The sequence below is a fragment of the Loxodonta africana genome, chromosome 7 (assembly GCF_030014295.1).
Source record: "Loxodonta africana isolate mLoxAfr1 chromosome 7, mLoxAfr1.hap2, whole genome shotgun sequence".
In the NCBI taxonomy this organism is placed as follows: Eukaryota; Metazoa; Chordata; class Mammalia; order Proboscidea; family Elephantidae; genus Loxodonta; species Loxodonta africana.
The window spans coordinates 13987817-14005101 of record NC_087348.1 but is presented as its reverse complement, the minus strand read 5'-3'; the positions used below and the strand labels follow the sequence as shown (position 1 = coordinate 14005101).

General features: G+C 52.4%; 1 protein-coding gene across 1 annotated transcript; it reads left to right on the top strand.

Annotated features, from left to right (window-relative positions):
• Window positions 1-5383: 5383 nt before the first annotated feature.
• Window positions 5384-15677, top strand: ZP1 (zona pellucida glycoprotein 1). The gene is made up of 12 exons (XM_003419500.3): window positions 5384-5570; window positions 7291-7412; window positions 7654-8017; window positions 8186-8329; window positions 9255-9442; window positions 9516-9613; window positions 12686-12813; window positions 12895-13084; window positions 13173-13317; window positions 14962-15043; window positions 15154-15270; window positions 15535-15677. Exons 1-12 carry the CDS (start codon window positions 5384-5386, stop codon window positions 15675-15677), a joined length of 1908 nt encoding a protein of 635 aa, XP_003419548.2.
• The last annotated feature ends 1608 nt before the right edge of the window (window positions 15678-17285 follow it).

Below are 17285 nucleotides of genomic sequence, written 5' to 3'. Positions count from 1 at the left end.
CTAAGAATTTGCATTTGTAACAAGTTCTCAGGCGATGCTACTGCTGCTGGTTAGGAACCAATTCCAAGAACCACCAGAAGAGCAGTGGGCCTCAAAATGTATTACACGAAAGAATCACCTGGGGATCATGTTAAAATGTAGCTTCTGATTCAGAATATCTAGAGTGGAACGAACTGGTTCACAGCCTTGCCTCCCACATCTTTACCTCACTTTACATACTGCCACCCTTGCCCTCCGTGACAACTTTTTCACACAACTGCTCCCCACTCTCATGAGGACAGAGACTATTCCTGTTTTAATTCCTCATCAGCAAAGCAGAGCAGGAGGCCCCATAGATGTTTGGTGAACAGAATGAATCTCCAGTGTTGGACCCCAGAGACCCCCAATTCCTCACAGCAACACTTTCTGGATCCAGTGTTACCCACGGCCTGGTCCAATTCTCTCTGGCTCTGTGTATGCCTGCAGTGGGCACCACCTCGGGGACTGATAGCTTTCCATTAGGAAGGAAGGCAAGAAGCCAGCGCAGGCGAGCCAGGCCCTGGACTGGGCTCAAGCCTGGGAATATGCCAGTTAACCCTCACAATGGGGGAAAACTCTCACTACAAAAAAAAAAGGAACTCCAACTAATAAATGTGGAAGGAATGATGGAGTTAGAGAACTACCAGTTGGCAACCATCCCACTACTGGGTGAATGTTTGATGAGGAACAAGATAATTACATAGTCTCCAAGTATTTTCCCACAAGATACTGGTTAATTACAGGGGGAAACATAGTAACTTTACAGTGGGGAAACCTGGCAGACACCATCTGTTATGGATTGAATTGTGTCCCCCAAAAATGTGTGTCAAGTTAGCTAGGCCATGATTCCCAGTATTGTGTGGTTGTCCCCCCATTTTGTGATCTGATGTAATTACCTATGTGTTGTAAATCCTAACCCCTGGTATCACAGTGGTTAAGAGCTACGGCCGCTAACCAAAAGATCAGCAGTTCAAATCTACCTGTCGCTACTCGGAAACCCTATGGGACAGTTCTACTTTGTCCTATAGAGTCGCTAGGAGTCAGAATCAACTCAAAAGCAACAGATTACGATGTTAATGAGGCAGGATTAGAGGCCGTTATGTTAATGAGGCAGGACTCAATCTACAGGATTAGGTTGTATCTTGAGTCAATCTCTTTTGAGATATAAAAGAGAAAAGTGAGAGGAGAGGGACCTCATGCCATCAAGAAAGAAGCTCTGGGAGCAGATCATTTCCTTTGGACCTGGGGTCCCTGTGCTGAGAAACCCCTAGGCCAGGGGAAGATTGATGAGCCAACGGAGACAGAAAGCCTTCCCCTGGAGCTGGCACCCTGAATTTGGACTTCTAGCCTCTAGGCTGTGGAAGAATAAATTTGTTTCTTAAAGCTGCCCACTTGTGGTATCTCTGTTGTAGCACCAGTAGATAACTAAGACACCATCTTAAGCAAGTGATCAAAGTTGCATCACCAGTAATAGGACAAACCAGTGCCAGCTGTGTCCTCAAAGGATGCACTAAAAAGGACACAGCATCATTTCAGGAGCGGCCTGTCAATCTTCGCAATCTGAATCTAATCATGAAGATGCACCAGGCAAACCCAAAGGGAGCACCATTCTGCAAAATAACTGGGCTGTACACCTCAACACTGTCACAGGCATGAAGGACAGACAGAGGAGCTGTCCCCAGTGGTGGTGGTTGTTGTTAGGTGCCATCAAGTTGATTTTGGCTCACATAGAGACCCTATGTGACAGAGTAGAACTGCCCCATAAAGTTTTCTAGGCTGTAATCTTTATGGGAGCAGATCACCCAGTATTTTTCCTGCAGAGCTGCTGGGTAGGTTTGAACCGCCAACTGAAAGCTCTTGTCCCAGATTGGAGGGGGCTAAAGACACTCGGCAAATACCTGATCCTGGATTGGATCCCAGACCAGGAAAAGAACTGTTCTCTTTTACTATTAAAGTCATGATTAGGATAATTGGTCAATACTGAATAAGGTCTGTAGATTAGACAGTAGCATAATATGAATGTTGATCCCCTGATTTTGATAGCTTCACTGTGGTTACGTGCTCTTTAAAAAGTATGCACAAATATTCACAGATAGAGGGGAATCATGAATGCAACCAACTCATGGGTGATATAGAAAAACACTGTGTGTGTATGTGTATATAGGTTGTTATTTTCAGCTGCCAAGTCATGGAGGCCCCCTGTACAACCAACCTAAATGCTGCCCAGTTCTGTGCCATCCCCATGATGGGTTGCAGATCCAACCATTGTGATACATAGTGTTTTCATTGGCTGATTTTTGGAATTAGATCACCAGGTCTTTCTTCCTAGTTTGTCTTAGTCTGGAAGCTTCGCTGAAAGCTGTTCTGCATCATAGCAACACGCAAAAGCCTCCACTGACAGATGGGTGCTAGCCGCACATGAGGTGCACTGGCCGGGAATCAAACCACCAGTGTATGTGTGGATACACACACACACATACATACATACATACATAGAGAAGGCAAAGGTAAATAAAGGTTAACAACTAACATTTGGGAAAATGGAGGGAAGAATATACGGAAATTATTTTCAGTGAGTCTGAAATTATTTCAAAATGAAAAATATTCCCATTGTCCCTCAGTAAAAGTACACTTCACTAGCCCCTTCCTGCCTCCAGTCCCAGCTCTTCCCCAGCCCAGCCCAGCTCTTCTGTCTCTTGCAAACCTCTAGCCAGCTTGAAGTCCACCATTTACTGTACCTCTCTCTACTCTGCTACTAAGAATGGCTGTCTCCCCTCCAGCCCTCCATCCCTGCTTTCCCCAAATTCCTTCTGCCTCAGTCCAATATGGAATCCTTGGGTGGTGCAAACAGTTAACAAATTTGACTGTTAACCAAAATGTTGGAGGTTCAAGTTTACCCAAAGGCATGTTGGAGGAAAGGCCTGGTGATATAATTCCGAAAAATCAGACATTAAGAATCTCCTACAGACAGAAAGGGCCACATGAACCAGAGACTACATCAGCCTGAGACCGGAAGAACTAGATGGTGCCCGGCTATAACCAGTGACTGCCCCGACAGGGAACACGACAGAGAGCTCCTGAGGGAGCAGTGGGATGCAGACCCCAAATTCTCATAAAAAGACCAGACTTAATGGTCTGACTGAGACTGGAAGGACCCCGGTGGTCATGGCCCTCAGACCCTCTGTTGGCCCAGAACAGGAACCATTCCCAAAGCCAACTGTTCAGACAGGGAGTGGACTGGACGATGGGTTGGAGAGGGATGCTGGTGAGGAGTGAGCTTCTTGGATCAGGTGGACACCTGAGACTATGTTGGCATCTCCTGCTTGGAGGGGAGCTGAGAGGGTAGAGGGGGTTAGAAGCTGGCGAAATGGACACGGAAAGAGAGAGTGGAGGGAGAGAGTGGGCTGTCTCATTAGGGGGAGAGTAATTGGGAGTATGTAGCAAGGTGTATATAAGTTTTTGTGTGAGAGACTGACTTGATTTGTAAACTTTCACTTAAAGCACAATAAAAGTTATAAAAAAAAAAAAGAATCTCCTATGGAGCTCAGTTCTACTCTGACACACATGGGGTTGCCACAAGTTGGAGCTGCCTCCGTGGCACTTTTTTTTTTTTTTCCTGCCATACCACTCCCAACTGCCATCTCCAGTGCTGGGGTAGATACTTCTCCCCATGCTGTTCCCGAGTGTCTGTCCCACCACACTTTCCCCATCAGTTCCAGTCACAGCGACCGTTAATCATTACCAAGCGCTAAAGTGTGGCCAAGTGTAATTTATTACACACATCATTGATCTCTTACATTTATGTCTTCCCATCAACCCTGCAAGGTAAGCAATACCATCCCCATGTTACAAATGGGAAACTTGAAGTTCAGCAAAGTAAAAGATGTGTCCCAGGTCACAGCTAGAAAATAGTAGAGGTTAGACTAGAACCAGACCCTTGGATATCAAGCCATATGCTCTCCCTGCTGCTATGACTGACAGTAACTGCTGGATACTAGCATTGGCTGAGCTTGGCTCTCTGCCAGGTCCTCTGGGCCAGCCACTTACATGAATCAGTGCTATAAAGTGGGGATCATGAGGGTCCCTGCCTCAGAGCATGGCTGTGTGGGTGAACAAGCTAATTAATACAAGCAAGACCCCTGGCACTGTGCCTGGCACCTGGTGAGCACGGCTGTGTGTGTGAGGAGGGGGCCTCATCTTTTTTTTTTTTTTTAATTTTGTTTGTTAGAACAGTTGTAGATTTGCAGACAAATTGAGAATAGTGCAGAGAGTTCACATATCCCCCACATCCAATTTCCCCTACCATGAACACCTTCCGTGAGTCGGGTACATTTGTTACAGCTCATGAACCGATGCCGATACAATTATTGTCAACTGAACTCTGGGCTTTATTCAGATGGTCTTAGCTTTTAGCTAATGTCTGTTCCAGGATCCCACCCAGTAGACCACATTACACTTCATTGTTCATTCAGGTTATTTTTATTAGTGTTGTTGTGGTTATCAGTTCCTCTCAAGTGGACTCCAACTCGAGGTGACCCCACGTGTGCAGAGTAGAACTGGTCCATAGTGTTTTCACAGCTGTGACCTTTCAGAAGCAGATCACCAGGCCCTTCTTCCGAGGTGCCTCCGGGTGGGTTCAAACTGCCATCCTTTCAGCTAGTAGTTGAGCACTTAACTGTTCACGCCAGGCAGGGCCTCCTTCATGAGTAACGCCAGTGTCGTGTTCTCTCACGTAATTGTGAGGCAAGCCCAATGAGGGGTTCTAGTCTGCTTACTCACCTGTCTTCGCCACTGGCTGTGAGCAGGGGCAGGGACTCCGTGGTCTCGTTCTGCCAGCCCCCAAAGCCCTGCCTGAGTGGGGAGTGAAGTAAGAGGGCCTGCGGGCCACACCACTGCCCCTGCAGCTCCGGGTCCCCAAGGCCCAGATGTGAAGGCAGGACCATGAGGACATGACCAGGCAGGAAGGGAATGGTCAGGGGTCTCGGAGACGGCCACCCTCCAGCTATCTATCCTGTCCTACAACCCACCTGCAGTCTCAGTCCACCTTTGCCAGAAAGTTCCTCCTCCACCCTCCCCAGGCAGAACCACTCCTGCTGAGCAGGCATCCAGGCTGCTCCCAGCCCCCAGCTGTGAGGCAGGAAGCAGGGGTGAAGGGCTAAGCACAGGTTTCCAACCAGCCTCTCAGGGCCCCAGCCTGGAAGGGGGCCTTCCCCTGCTTTCAGGGTAGGAGTTTCACCACAGCCCCTGGTGGCCAGGTGGGCACCCCCCAGGTGGGCTCCTTCTGCTCCCAGAGGCTCCCACCTGCCACCTCCACCTATAAGGCCTCGCCTTCCTAGTACAGTGCCTGGGGGCAGGGGTCCTAGCCATGGCCTGGGGTTGCTGTGTGGTCCTGTTGTTGCTGGTGGTGGCTACTCTGGGGCCTGGGTTGAGCCAGCGGCCACAGCCTGAGCCTGGCCTCCCAGGCCTGCAGCACAGCTATGACTGCGGGGTCCAGGGCATGCAGCTGCTGGTGTTTCCCGGGCCAGGCCGGGTGGTCCGCTTCAAGGTGGTGGGTGAGTGCCCACTGGCCGAGTCCCTGCCCTACCCCCCTAGATCTCAGGCTGCAGTGGGGAGCCAGGGACCTCCCCTAGAGCAGGAGAAGAAAAGCAGAAAGCTTCCCTGGAGGCTGGGGGTATCTGTCCCACCAGCACGGCTAGGGAGGAGGAGGGGAAGGAGGAGAGAGGAAGGCAACATGCCAGCCTTCATTTCCCTGGTCACCAGGGTGGCACTTCTCCAACATCACTGTGCATGGCAATCACCTGGTGACCTTGTTGAAATGCAAGTTCTGATTCAGTTGTTCTGAATCAACAAGGAGCCCTGGTGGTGCAACGGTTAAGTGCTCAGCTGCTAACCTAAGGGTCAGCTGTTAGAACCCACCAGCCGCTCTGCAGGAGAAAGATGTGGCGGTCTGCTTCCACAAAGATTACAGCCTTGGAAACCCCATGGGGCAGGGCTGCTCTGTCCTATGGGTCACTGTGAGTCAGAATCGACTTGTCGTACCGCACCAGGTAGGTCTGGGACAATGTATTAGTTCCCTAGGGCTACTGTAAAAAAATACCCCAAACTGGGTGGATTTACACAACAGAAACGTTTGCTCACTCAGCTCCAGAGACCAGTAGTGTGGATTCTGGATGTCAGCAGGGCTGTGCCTCTCTAGTCTCTGGGGGACGAGGCTTTCTTGTCTCTTCCAGCTTCTGGCAGCCCTAGGCATTCCTTGGCGTGTGAAGACACGTCTACCCTCCCTCTGTCTCTCTGCATCTCTCTACTCAGATTGGACTAGCACCCACCCCACTCCAGTACGGCCTCGTGTTAACTGTTAACATCTCCAAAGATCCTATTTCACAACAAGGTCATGTTCACAGGTACCGGGATAGGACTTCAATATATCTATTCTTTGGGGGACACCACAGTCAGGGCCAAGGGTCTGCATTTCTGCCCCTCCTAGCTGATGCCCAGGCTGCTGCAGGCCCAGCACACCAGGCTTCAGCATGGCAAAAAGGGGGCATGTGTTTGGAATGGATTTGAACTTGCAGGTTCTAACCTGTGTAATCTTGGGCAACTGATCAGACCTCTCTGAGCCTCTGTTTCCTCATCCGTCAAATGGGAGATGACCCAGCCTTGCCTTGTGGACTGCACAGGGGTGTATGGGGTGAGCCTCACACCCAGAGGAAGCCCTGATTACTCTGGGCTGACAGGGTAGTGAACACCCTCCCAAGTGACTGCAATAGCCAGTAAACCTGCAAACAGGCTCAGCCCTTTCTACAAGACCCTGGGTTCAAATCCTCATTCTGCCCTCATGGTGAGCACCTGAGAAACCTCACTCACCCTCTGAGCCCCAGCTGCCTCATTGTCCATAGAATGTAGATAACTGAGCTTAAAAGACCTGAAGCAAAAACACCCAGCCCAGTGCCTGAGGCCCAGTTTATCCTTTCTCAACTTCACCATTTCCCTGCCCTGGGAGAGCCCTTCCTGTGGGGACTGCTATGTGGTGTCAACAGGGCATCTTAGCTAGAAAGACCCTTAGACCAGCTGAAGCCAATCATCACCTTACAGACTTGGAAACTGAGACCAGAGAGGGGAAAGGGCTTGCCCAAGGACACACAGCAAGATGGTAGTGAAGCTAAGGCTGGAACCCAGGTCTTGTGCCTCCCGAGTGGGGGTTTTTCTCACCAGACCCTAACAGTACCTGGCTTCACCCCTCAGCCACTCTGACCTCCCTCTCCTCCACCCCAGATGAATTTGGAAACCAGTTTGACGTGAACAACTGTTCCATCTGCTACCACTGGATCACCTCCAAACCCCAGGGGCCCGTGGTCTTCTCTGCTGATTACAAAGGCTGCCACGTGCTGGAGAAGGTAGGGATTGCTCCTTGGTCTCAGAGAACCCAAGGCTGGGAGCGAGTTTGGCCTAACGTAGCGTTCGGCTGGGGAGGCCCCTCATAGAGCAGTGAAGAATCAAGCCCAAGGTCACTCAGTGAGTTGGTGGGTGAGGAAGACTCAGTGCTGCGCATGGATACTTCCACCTTGGCTGTCATTGGCCTCACCTCTGCCTGGGATGCTGAGTGGTGGCCTCACCTGGCCTGCCTCTCACCTACAGGGCGGGCGTTCCTATCTGAAGGTAATTGTAGAAGCTCTGCTGCCCAATGGCCGTGTTGACGCAGCACAAGATGCCACTTTGGTTTGTCCCAAGCCTGACAGCTCCTGGACTCCGGACTCCCACCTGGTGCTACCTACCATGTCTTCACTTTCCACTCCTTACACTCTTCCCCCTCACCCCACCTCTGGCCACCCCTCCCCTGACTCCAGCCACGCCTTTCCCAGTCCACTGTACCCAGATCACAGCTCCATCCATCTGGCCCCTGCCTCAACATCCTTGGGACCTGGACCTGTGGGCCCTACCCTGGCTCAACCCCAGCGGAGCACCCTGAAACATGGGGATGTCGACAAGCCAGCTTACACAGGTGTGTGGGGCTTCTCTGGGTGTCCAGACCCTCTGAGTCTAGAGCCTCGGGTTTCCTGCAGCCCTTTACACTTTACTGGGCTCTGAGAGGACACTTTCTCATCTCCCTGGAAGTCTGCAGCCCCGTGTGGCTCCTTCTCAGGTCCTCACCACCCTGTCCCAATCCTAGGTACCCATCTGACCCAGGAGCAGTGCAGGGTGGCCGCTGGGCACATCCCCTGCATGGTGAGAAGAAATTCAAAGGAAGCCTGTCAGCAAGCTGGCTGCTGCTATGACAATACCAGAGAGGTTCCGTGTTACTATGGCAACACAGGTACAGTCATCCATGGTCCCGGTATTCTGGAGCCTGAAGCAGTAGGAGAGCTGCTTCTTGCCCCAACTGGCTGACACTCAGCTTAATATCCTACTCCTAGCTTAATACCCTACTCCTAGGAGAGCCTGGCTCCTGGGACGGGCTGCAGGAAGAGACCTTTAGATGGGATGACCACACGTCCCAGCTTGCCTCATAACAATTGTCCCAGAGAATTATTAAGATCACTCGCTTCAAACGGCCAAGAACTCAGCTACTAACTAAAAAGTTGGTGGTTCAAATCCCCCCAGAGGCGCCTTGGAAGAAAGCCCTGGAGATTTTTTTCCAAAAGCTCACAACCATTGAAAACTCTATGGAGCACAGTTCTACTCTGAAACACATAGGGTCACCGTGAGCCAGAATCAACCCAACGGCAACTGGTTTTGGAGTCCTTGGGTGGCACAAATGCTTAAATGCTTGGCTGCTAACTGTAAGGTTGGTGGTTCAAGTCCACCCAGAGGCACCTCAGAAGAAAGGCTTGACCATCTACTTCCGAAAAGTCAGCCACTGAAAACCCAGTGGAGCACAGCTCTACTCTGACACACATGGGGTGGCTGTGAGTTGGAATCGACTTGATGGCAACTGGCTTGGTTTTTCTGGTTTTAGACCTGGAACATCCTGGCTTAGATGATAAATTTATATGATGACCCTAATTTTAGAGCATAGCTTGGCCCCTTTCTTCCATGGATGAGAGAAACTGAGTCCACAGAGGACTTGCTCAAGCTCATGCTGGCATAGGTGGGGAGCAGGGCAAGGCTCCAGGTCTCCCAACAAAAGCCTGGGCTGATGCTTACGTACTGATAACTATCCAGTCCATCCCCGTGTCCACGCTGGACTCGCACTAAGCCCTATGGCCCTGATTTGCCTCTTTGATTTGCCTTTGTCCCAGCTACCATCCAGTGCTTCAGAGACGGCCACCTCGTCCTGGTGGTATCCCAAGAAACAGCCTTGTCACACAGAATTACACTGGCCAATATCCACCTGGCCTATGCCCCCACCAGCTGCCCCCCAGCCCAGAAGACAGATGCTTTCGTGGTCTTCCAGTTCCCTCTCACTCGCTGTGGCACCACAGTCCAGGTAGGAGCAACAACGGAGGTTGGTACCCAGTACCACACCTGAGAGGGCCTCACCCAGCTGTCTTCTCCTATAGGTGGTTGGCAACCAGCTCATCTATGAGAACCAGCTGGTGTCTAACATTGATGTCCAAATGGGACCCCGAGGTTCCATCACGTGGGACAGCACCTTCCGGTGAGGGGGTGCCCTCTTTGAACAGGCTGGGCTGTGGGCTTGGGTGAGAGGGAGCACAAGATGAATGGCTTAGACCAGGCTTTAGAGTCGGCTGGGTTCAGATCAAGGCTCCATTACCTGGCTGTGTGGTCTTAGACAAACCACTTCTTCCAGCCTCCACTTCCTCAACTACTAAAAAAAAAAAAAGTTGCTTTTCCAGTTGATTCTGACTCATGGCAACTCCACAAGTGCAAAGTAGAACTGTGTTCCAATAGGATTTTCAAGGCTCTGACCTTTTGAAAGCAGATTGTCAGGCATTTCTCCTGAGGTGCCTCTGGGTATGTCTGAAATGCCAACCTTTCAGTTAGTAGTCAAATGCTTAACCATTTGTACCACCCAGGGACTCCCCTCAACTAGTAGGCAGGGAGGGGCAATGCCCCTTTGTCGGGCTGACGTGAGGGCTCAGTGAGGTCTTGCCCTGCATGGCACCTGAGGCTCAAATGGAAGCTGGTAGCAGTACCTGACGGGGCTGGAGCCCTCGAGAGCCCTGCCTTTACGCCTCCAAGAACTAAGCTCAGAGCAAATGAAAGCAGCTCCTTCCAGGCCACAGGAAGAGGATAAGCAGTGGCCACCTCCTGATCTCGGAGGTTATGCAGCCACAGATCAAGCAGGGACACCCCATGACAAAGCTCTCCAAGGATGGGTGGAGGGAGGAGCTGGGGGAAGAACCCCTCATTGAAAGGTACCAGCTGGGCCTGCTGACTCAGGTGGTGTAGCCACCCACCCCAGGTGCCCAGGGGGTCCATGGGGGTGTCCCTGAGAGAATCTGCACTTGTCACTCTTTGAGTCTCCACTGTCACCGTGTGACCAGAAGCAAGTCGCTTGACTTCAGCCTGTTAGAATAAAACCACTGCCATCTAGTCGATTCTGACTCCCAGGAATCCTATAGACAGTAGAACTGCCCCATAGAGTTTCCAAGGCAGTAATCTTTACAAAACCAGACTGCCACATTTCCCCCCCGCCCCGTGCAGCAGCTGATGGGTTTAAACCACTGACCTTTCGGTTAACAGCCAAGTGCCTAACCGCTGCGCAACCAGGGCTCCTGTAGATATTATTCAAGGGCTGTTAAAATTCTGCGCTTGGCACCAAGCTGAGGCTCAGGTGTTTCCGTCTCCCCTTCCCATGGGTCAGGGCTGGCATCAGGGTTCAAGAGTCATTTGCTTTTGGGGGTTGGAGACCAACCTATTACATGCTTTAGGTTCTTAGATTTAAGAGCTATGGGCCCCTAGCCAGAATTCAGCACAGAGGGGCCGGTGCGAGGGCCGGTGCGAGGGCCGGTGCGAGGGCCGGTGCGAGGGCCGGTGCGAGGGCCGGTGCGAGGGCCGGTGCGAGGGCCGGTGCGAGGGCCGGTGCGAGGGCCGGTGCGAGGGCCGGTGCGAGGGCCGGTGCGAGGGCCGGTGCGAGGGCCGGTGCGAGGGCCGGTGCGAGGGACGATGGGCTGTAGCCGCAGAAAAGAGGCCCCTCAGAGGAGAAAGCAGTGGAGGCAGAAAGGGCTTCAGATCAGGTAGAGTCGCTGACACAGACTGGGCTGCCTTCCCAGGGCTGGCGGAGCAAAACCCCACAAATATATTGTCTCTGGGTTCTGGAGACCAGTAATCTGAACTGGGTGTTGGCAGGGTTGTGTCCTCTCTGAAGGCTCTGCTGTTGGGTGCTGTCAAGTCCGTTTCAGCTCATAGCAACCCCATGTGACAGAGTAGAACTGCCCTCGTTAAGCACTCAGCTGCTAACCAAAAAGTCAGCGGTTCAAACCTGTCAGCTGTTCCTCAGCAGAAAAGACCTGGCAATCTGCTCCCATAAAGATTACAGCCTAGGAAAACCTATGGGACAGTTCTGCTGTCCTGCAGGGTCACTAGGAGTCAGGATCGACCAAGGTCTGGAAGATCCTTTCTTGTCCCTCCAGCCTCTGGTAGCCCAAGACGTTCCTTGTTCTACAGGTGCACCTTCATGTGGCCATCTCTCTTCTCTCTCTGGGTCTCCCCTCCTCCTTTATAAGGATACCACTGATGATAGATTAGGACCCATCCTGTTCCTATATGACCTCGTGTTCATTGATAACACTTCAAAGACCCTATTCTCAAGCAAGGTCACATTCATCACATTCACAGGTACCTGGGGTTAGGACGTCAACATATCTTTTTGGGGGGACACAATTCTATCCATAGGACTACACAGGCCTCAGCCTCCATCTATAGGACGTCTTTCCGAAGGGCACCCAGGCCAGGCTTGAGCCCTGGCTTCCTGCCATCCAGGGCTTTTCCTCCCATAGAGGCAAAGGTGGAGCACTCAGAAATAGGAGAGAAAGGTGGATGGAGTAGGGTGGGGTCAGGTCACTCTTGCAGGATACCTCCTACCTACCCCCCCGCCCCCACATACACACAGGAATCTGGCCCAGTAAGCTGAGGGGGGCCATGGCCCTTAGACTAGGGAAGGAGATACCATACGCAATGGCAGACCTGAAGACGCTGGGGCATTATCTTGTGAACTCATTTAGCCCTTCGATAAAGTCTGCAGAATCACAGCCCTCAGAGGGAGGGGGTGATTGCCATTCTACAAATGAGGAAACAAGCTTAGAATAAACAACTTATTCCCATGGCTACTAAGATTCAAACTCAGGTCTGTCAGAGGACAGAGCTCCCAGGCCGGCCCATCAGGCCCAACTGTCCAGCTCCAAGGGCCTCAAACACCAGAACAGGCAGATGTCTGAGGGTAGGCATGGGAGGCCTAGAAAGGGGTCAGGCCCATCCTCTCCATCCTGCTGGACCTCAGCCCCTAGAACAGGGCCTGGCCCAGCAGACTTGGATATTTGAAAAAAGTGAAGGAGGACCACTGGGCTAACCTGAGAAGGCAGGGTGGACAGAGACCGGGAGCAGGCCAGCTCCCCCACCTGGCTTGGCAGCGATGTGCACCACCCAGGTGCCTGCTGCCTCCTTGGACAATTCACTGCCACATCCACATAGTCAGGACTCGATTCATTAACTCGCTGGGACGCTGATTCGGTGTCTTCTCCCTCGCTGTCCCGCACTTGGCCTTCAGGCTTCACGTCCGCTGTATCTTCAATGCCAGTGACTTCCTACCCGTCCAAGCATCCGTCTTCCCGCCCCCGCCACCTGGTCCTGTGACTCAGGCTGGGCCCCTGAGGCTTGAGCTTCGGATCGCCAAGGGTACGGAGTCCCCAGCTTTCTCTTTCTGCCCCAGCCTCCTGACACTCAGCTGGCTGGGACTCACAAGCCTTGTGCCTGCAGATGAGACCTTCAGCTCCTACTATGCGGAGGAGGACTACCCCATCTCGAAGCTGCTCCGGGAGCCAGTCCACGTGGAGGTCCGGCTCCTGCAGAGGACAGACCCTGGCCTGGCCCTGCTGCTGCATGAGTGCTGGGCCACACCCAGCGCCAAGCCCTTCCAGCAGCCTCAGTGGCCCATCCTGTCAGATGGGTGAGGGGCAGTGGGTGCCTGAGCCAACGGAGGGCTCCATCCCTGCCTGCCTGCAGCTTGGAGGCCACCTTGGCTCTTCTCCTTCCAGGTGTCCTTTTGACGGTGATGGCTACAGAACCCAAGTACTGGCCTTGGATGGGGCCATGCTGCCCTTCCTGTCTCACCATCAGCGCTTCACTGTGGCCACTTTTGCCTTCCTGGACAAGGGCTCCCACAGGGCCCTCAGGGGACCGGTAAGGAAGCACCAAGCTTCTCAGCTAAGTGGGGTTGAGCTGGTTTGTGGGTCCCTCCATGCCCCAGGAGGGAATGCAGACAAAGCTTCCCAGATGGGGCTGGATTTTCCTGAGTGCTATACAAAGGGCCCCTGGTTAGCCATGCAGATGCTTAGCCTGTTTGACTGTTAACCAAAAGGACAGAGGTTTGAGTCCACCCAGAAGTGCCTTGAAAGGAAGGTCTGGAAATCTACTCCAGAAAAACCAGCCACTGCAAACCCCGTGGAGCACACAGCTCTACTCTGACACATGTAGGGTCTGTGTGAGTTGGAATCGACTCGTCGGCAACTATTTTTTTCTGTTGTAAAAATGGAGTGGGGGCTATGAGCAGAGTCCTGGCCTCGTGTTAGTCCAGAGGCAGCCCGGAAACAACTTAGGAAGGAAGAAGGAAAACGCTAAGAGTGTGGACACCAGTCATGGTGGCCTTCCTTCTGATTCTAGAAATGATGTGTTTAAAGTAAATATGCTCTGAACTTAGCAACTCTTCCACAAGGTTAAGTGTAGCTGAGTTCAGGGTATATTCATCTAGGCTTTCTACATAACATACAATGGCACCATAGGCCATTTGGTACATTTGTTCTACTGAACAATATCTCATTTTCATATTAATATACACAGACCTATGTTGTTTTTTTTTTTAGGTAGCTTGCATATTATTTTGCATATTATTACATCAGAAGTAGAATTCTTTCACTTGCTAGCTAGCACTTTTTACCTGTTGCCGTCAAGTCGATTCTGACTCATAGCAACTCTATAGGACAAAGTAGAACAGCCCCATAGAGTTTCTAGGCTGTAATCTTTATGAAAGCAAACTGCCATACCTTTGTCTCGCGGAGCACCTGGTGGGTTCAAACCACCAACCTTTAGGTTTGCAGCCAAGCACTTAACCACTGTACCACCAGGGCTCCTGTAAGGGTGCCTCTTCCTGAGCCAAGAGATGTGAACCTGCTCAATAAACGGGCATTCATTGGTCAGGCCTACTGGGTGCTAGTTCAGGCCAACTCCTCCTACTCCTTTTGGGAGCTGCCCCTGGCATTGTGCTTTTGGGAGCAGCGGTAACCTGTCCCCCTCTCCTCCCCCAGCCACTGGATGGCCTTTCCTATCACTGTGGCCCAGAGGCCTGGCTGGCTGGCACAGAAACAAGGTCTCAGTGCCTGCGCTGGGGAGGCAGGAGGAGAGGGTGGCAGTCATCTGCTCTCCTGCTGCTTGGCCAAGCCCCACCCCCTCAGATTTCCCTTTCCACACCAGACACAGGGTGGAAGGGAGCAATGCAGGCCTCCTGGGGAGGCTCTGCAGCCAGAGGCCTTGGTGGAGAAGCAGGCTGAGGTTGGGGCTCTGAGTGCAGTGGTTCATGTCAGCAGGGCCCTCTACTGCAGACTTGGACCAAGTGGAAAGAGGTAGACATGGATTCCAAACTGGGAAACGACGCTCATGGCTCTATGCCTCATCAGCATGGGGCTGCAGTCTCGGCCCATCTTGGTTCATGCCTGTTTGGCCGGTGGCAGCGTGTTCTGGGCTCCTGTCCTGGGTCCTGCACTCCTGCAGTAGTCTCTCCTGCCTGGTGGTGCTGAACCAGCCCCTTCCTTGATGTTCTCCTTCCACCAGGTCTACTTCTTCTGCAGCGCTTCTGCCTGCCGCCCCTCAGCACTGGAGACTTGCTCTACGCCATGTAGCTCTGGGACCGCCAGTGAGTCTGCGGTGGGGGCGTTCTCTGTTCTTTCATATTCCTTCAGGCCCCTCCCTGGCTTCAGTGGCACAAAAGACTGGAGACCCAAGATACCCTTCTCCTCTGGGCAGGACGGCGACGGTTCTCAGGTCACCACGACAGTGCCAGACCCCGGGACATCGCGAGTTCTCCAGGGCCGGTGGGCTTCCGGGACTCTAGTGGAAAGGAGCCTACACTGGGGCCAACAGGTAGGAGGGCTTATGTGTAGTCCCCTCAGGCACTGGCCCCCCCAGGAGTGTGCTGAAAAAATGGGGAAGCACCAGCCCCAGTGAGGGCAAGAGATGGGGTAACCGTGTTCAATGGGGAACTGAGCAAAGACAGATGGGGGCCACCTTATCTGCAGAAAGGCAGCTGTAGCTCCCCCTGGGGTGGTCACAAAAGTCTGGCATGGACAGGTGTGTTGGAGGGGACTTGTCCAGCCTGTGGTCCTTCAAATCCCACCTCTCTGGCAGGCTCCACCAGAAACTCCAACTCCAAGCTATTCCTCTGGGTGATCCTTCTGGGGCTGGCTGTTGCCCTGGTCCTGGTGGTCGGCATCTTCATGGGCCTGAGCCAGGTCCGGGCCCAGAAGCTTCAGGAAGGCAGCAAAGGGTGAATGGGCTTAATAAACTATTGTTTCAAACTTTCTGGAAGCAGGTGTGGTACTTATTTATGACAACAGGAACAGAATTCTTTGTCTTAGAATTTGCCTCTTGCTTGTGGTCAGCTCTGGTCTCTTAGAATTATGACCTCTATTACAGACACTTAATGTCTGCCAGGCCCTGGGTGGAGCCAAGTGTCTCCCAAGAATGAATGTGGGAGACTGCTTCTCAGCAAGGAAAGTAGGCCGATAAGCAGGAAGAGCAAAAGTACAGGAGGGTAAAAACATGGCAGTCAAAGAACCTGGCAGGGACTAATGGCCCAGGAAGGCTTGTCAACTGCCCACACACACCACAGACCTGAATGGTCATCCTCAAAGCACCCTGCCCAGCTGCCACCTGGATAAGCGGAACCTAGAGCCAAGAGGAAACCCTGGTGGTGTAGTGGTTAAGTGCTACGGCTGCTAACCAAAGAATCAGCAGTTCAAATCCGCCAGGCACTCCTTGGAAACTCTATGGGGCAGTTCTACTCTGTCCTATAGGGTTGCTATGAGTCGGAATTGACTCCACAGCACTGGGTTTAGTTTGGTTTTTGGTTAGAGCCAAGGAAACTAATCCTGAGGTGACAGAGCTCTCCATGGTCCCCACTCTGAGCCTACCAGCCTACCACTGAAGGCTCCTGGCTAGACTTCTCACCACCATCACCTCTGGCCCACCTGGGCCTCCAATGACTAGTCCTACAGGAACTGTTGGCATAGGCTGAGACCCTGCCTGCTACCATGGGCATGGCCACCTGATGGGCCAGTACCAGTGCCGGTCTGCAGCTGACCCATTTGGCCATGTATGACATGGGCCTTCATCTCTGTCTTGGTAGCAAAGACCTTTCCCAACTGATCTGCAGATCTTCTAGGCCGGAAAGGGGTAACGTTTTGGGGGCAGGGAGATTGTAGGGTCAGCCCCTTGGGGACAAGGAAAAGTCCAAGGGGAAGCCTGAACTTGGCTTCAGACACCTTTCTGGGCTTGGGTAAAAGCCCACGGAGAGAGCTAAAAAACTCCAGTCAGGCCTGTGGCCTTGGCACAATGCTGCCCCCAGCTCCAGCCTACTCCATCTTTTCTGTCTTCAGTTGTTGTCAGCTGCCATCGAGTTGGCCCGTGACTCACGGAGTCCTCATTCACGACAGAACAAAATGCTGTCCGATCCTGCACTGCCCTCATTGACCAGCTGTGGATTGAACCATTGTGATCCGTAGGGTTTTTGCTGGCTGAATTTCAGAAGTATATTGCCAGGCCTTTCATCCTCATTCATCTTAGTCTGGAAGCCCTGGTGAAACCCGTTCATCATAACACACAAGCCTCCTCTGAGTGTTGGGTGGTGTCTGCACATGAGGTATGCTGGCTCGGAGTCTAACCCGGGCCTCCCAGCATGGAAGGAGAGAGTTCTACCACCGAACCACCATTGTCTCACTTGTGTCTTCAGGGCACCGGTTAAATACAGGGACTCCAGAGCCAGGCTTCCTGAGTCACAACCACAGCTCTGCCTCTTACTAGCTGGGTAATATCCAGCGAGTTACTGAACTTCTCTGAGCTTCAGTTTCCCCATCTATAAAGTGGGGATTATACCTATT

What these genes read in the sequence shown, in the direction of transcription:
- ZP1 (XM_003419500.3), top strand. Translation starts at nt 5,384, where the DNA reads ATGGCCTGGGGTTGCTGTGTGGTCCTGTTGTTGCTGGTGGTGGCTACT. An exon ending in TGAGCTTCGGATCGCCAAGG is followed by an intron (nt 12,814 to 12,894) that starts GTACGGAGTCCC and finishes TTGTGCCTGCAG; the next exon opens with ATGAGACCTTCAGCTCCTAC. An exon ending in GCCTACACTGGGGCCAACAG is followed by an intron (nt 15,271 to 15,534) that starts GTAGGAGGGCTT and finishes CCTCTCTGGCAG; the next exon opens with GCTCCACCAGAAACTCCAAC.